The 3,597-nt window shown below is 37.7% G+C and overlaps 1 protein-coding gene across 1 annotated transcript; it reads left to right on the top strand.

The window, feature by feature from the left end:
• Positions 1 to 331: 331 nt before the first annotated feature.
• TM35_000421070 (cell cycle sequence binding phosphoprotein (RBP33)) lies at positions 332 to 2,947 on the top strand (the record flags this gene model as incomplete). Its single annotated transcript, XM_029029918.1, has 1 exon — positions 332 to 2,947. The coding sequence occupies one exon, from the start codon at positions 332 to 334 to the stop codon at positions 2,945 to 2,947; it is 2,616 nt and encodes an 871-aa protein (XP_028878715.1).
• Between the last annotated feature and the right edge of the window lie 650 nt (positions 2,948 to 3,597).

Genomic DNA, 3,597 nt, shown 5'->3' with positions numbered 1-3,597 from the left:
AAAAGCAACAACAACAATAAAAACAAAGGTATAGAACAGATTCACTTGAAGTAGCATCGGTAGTAGCGAATAAAGAAAAATAAGAAAGAATAAATAAAATAAATAAAACGAAGAAGAGATCGATCTTTTTTTCTTTTTCTTTTTCTTTTTCTCTTCTTTATTTATTGACTGTGTTTATCTTTCTTTATTCCCTCTTATCTGGGCTTTACTTCAACTTGGCATTAGTCCTCTCATTGCAATCCCCAAATACGTTGAGGGCATAAAGAAAACTATATAATATAGATATCTATCTATCTATCTATCTCTATATATATATATATATATATATATAATGAGTAGTAGTGGTGACATTCTTGATGGCTTCTTTAGTCAGCCAAGGTTACCCTTCACCCAAACAGGAACTACTGGAAGTGCTGGTGGTTGGATGAGTGAACGACCATCTCAACAACAACAACAACAACAGCAATCATCTCAACAATCTCAACAACAACAACAGCAATCATCACTTCAGCCGCACACTCCCAACAGTAATTCTCCTGATTCGACAACGGCCACAAGTGATAGCAGTAGTAGTAGTACTAGTGGTAGTGGCGGCAAGAGCGCCTCTGCTCATGCGGTGAGAAGTAATCCCGAATATACCAATAATAATAATAATAATAATAATAATACTTCTACGAATACAGCTACTAATATTAATACTACTAATACTACTACTGCTGCTGCTGTTCCATTCACCCACAATAATAATAATAATAATAATAATAATAATAATAATAATAGTGCTGCTGTTGGGAATTACACTGTGGGCATGCACACACTTGGATCCACCACAACAGTTCCACCGCATGCGTATACAGCAGCAACAACAAATCCTTCCATGTATGCAGCCGCATTAGCCCATCATTCTTCACTTCATCCCTCTACTACTACTACTACTACTACTTCATCATCTACATCTTCTTATCAACATCATCAAATGCATCCCAACACTATTCCCATATCTCTACATACACCAACAACAACAACAGCAGCAGCAGCAAATGTGTTGGAAGCAGAAGAGATGCATGGCCCCACAACATCCACCAACACGGATGGAAACACTTCTTCATTTCTACGAAATAACAATGCCACGTTAGATCGATTATTAACATGTTTAGGGGAATGTAAAGGGATGGCCACTTTTCAATTACAACAACACATGGGACACATCCCAACAGCCAACAGTACACCTGCAGTGGCGGTATTACATCAACTCCTCACACACTTGGAAGAAGATATTCGAAGACTTCTGCAATTGCGGGATACATCTACAGTAAACAATAACAATAACAATAATACTAATACTAATACCAATACAACGATGTTAAATGGAGTAGCAGCAGCAGCAGCGGCTTATCATCATAGTTTGGCAACAACAGAGATGTCTAAAGATACATTTATGCATTCACCATCCCATCATCATCATCATCAACATCAACATCAACAGCAACAGCAACATCATCATTCTATGTTAAACCATCATCAACAACAACAACAACAACAGCATAATGTTCTCTTGCAGACAGAGACAAGTAGTGGGGCTCAACTCTTTGGTTCTCCTGCTGCAAATACGAATGCCAACACCACACCATTTGGTGATCGGGGTATTTGGTGTATTCCAGAGGCACGGGGAATTCAACATAAAAATGGAACAGCGGAATTGTTAGAGAGTGGAGGTAACACCGCAGCTGGCGTGATGAGACGTCCACAACAACCACAACAACAGACATCATTTCCATATTCACAACAACAACAACAACATCATCATCTTGATCCTACCATGTCCTCTACTGTACAGATGATGCCTTATATGAACAGTGTTACTTCTGGTTCTCCATTATACCGTCCAAACAGTTCATCTATGCTAGCAACAACAACAGGGAATAGTGTTAATAATAATAGTGCTGGTGATGATAATACTGTTGTTGCTGCTGCTGGTGTATATGGGGCTATGAATGAAATGACGTCTAGCTTTATGGATACAGCTCCCACCACCGCTCATAATAATAATAATAATAATACGATGATGATGAGTAACTGCAGTCGTGGTGATGAGGAATGTTGTGATCCCTCACGTGCTGCTGCTGCTGCTATTATGGAACAGCCACAACAAGAATCTGAACAAACATTACACTCCCAAACCCCTTCGGAATGCACAGATGGACAAAAGTTCCTTGCCTTTGTGGAGTTCAAACGACATCGGGTTCGCAAGTATGAGTGTAGTATGGATATCTCACCTGGTCAATATGTAATGGTAGATGGAGATCGTGGTCGGGACTGCGGTCTTCTCGTGCAGACCATTAAAACCCGCCCGGATGGGTCCACCGCATTGTATTGTATGGATGGCACAAATGTAAATGCAGAGAAGATTAAACTTGAAAAAGGTCGTGTACTTGGTGTGGCCACCGCAGAGGAAATTGATTACTTACATCATACTATGCAAAGAGCAGAACGTGTGGCTTTGGAGACGTGTAAAAAGGTTTGTGATGATATGGGCATTAAAATTAATTTACAGGATTGTGAATATCAGTTTGATATGGAGAAGGTAAGCTTTTATTTTAACAGTGAACACAGTGTGGACTTTCGACCACTGGTGCGGGAATTGTACCGTATGTTTCGTGTACGTATTTGGATGGAAAATACAAATCCACATGTGAAGAATGCCATGCCCATTGCAGATGGGAGTAGTAGTGGGAATAGCAATGGAAATGGAAATAATAATAATAATAATAATAATAATAATAATAATAATAATAATAAGAGTTCTAATCATCATTATACAAATAGCACCAGTGATGAGCCTTTGGGAACTACCAGTGATGGTGGTGGGAATGGTGGTAGTGGTGGAAAAAGACGTGGAGGACGTTGGGCACAGAAGAATACACAATCAAAGGATGGAAAGCGATAATCACATAAGTAGAAAAAGAAAAAAGAAGAAAAAAAGAGAAGGAAAACGAGGGTAATTTCCCCTTAAATTATTGATAAGTAAAGTAGAAGAAAAGATAAAAAGAAGAAGAAGGAGGAAGGAGGAAGAGTGTTATGTTTTTTGTTTGTTTGTTTGTTTGTTTGTTTGTCTGTGTGAAGTATGGTTCTTTGTTTTGAATGAACTTTGGGTAACTGAATGAGAAGAGAGGGGGGAAAGATAGAAGAAAAAAAGGGAAGAAGAATAGGTGAAAGCAGTATATATATATATACACATAAATATATATATATATATTGAATACGATATATTAAATATTATTATTATTATTATTATTATTATTATTATTTGCAATGGATGTGTATGGAAAGACACTCCCCCACCAACACCCACTGACTGTGAATAAACAAACAGACAAACAGACAGACAGAGAGGTACATAGAGAAAGAAAGAATAAAGAAAGAGAGAGAAGAAAGAAGAAAGAAAGAGAAAAAAAAAACAGCCAGTGGGGGATTGCAGAGATCCCCGCATCCCTCTTCTCTTGCTGGCACTATTGCTTGTAATGATGATCCCTATTGGTGAAGTCATTACGAATATTATTATTATTATTATTATTATTATTATTATTATTATTATTA

This window comes from Trypanosoma theileri (assembly GCF_002087225.1).
Source record: "Trypanosoma theileri isolate Edinburgh chromosome Unknown TM35_Tth_42_V1, whole genome shotgun sequence".
NCBI lineage: Eukaryota > Euglenozoa > Kinetoplastea > Trypanosomatida > Trypanosomatidae > Trypanosoma > Trypanosoma theileri.
The sequence above is the reverse complement of the archived record's forward strand: the minus strand, read 5'-3'. Positions and strand labels throughout refer to the sequence as shown.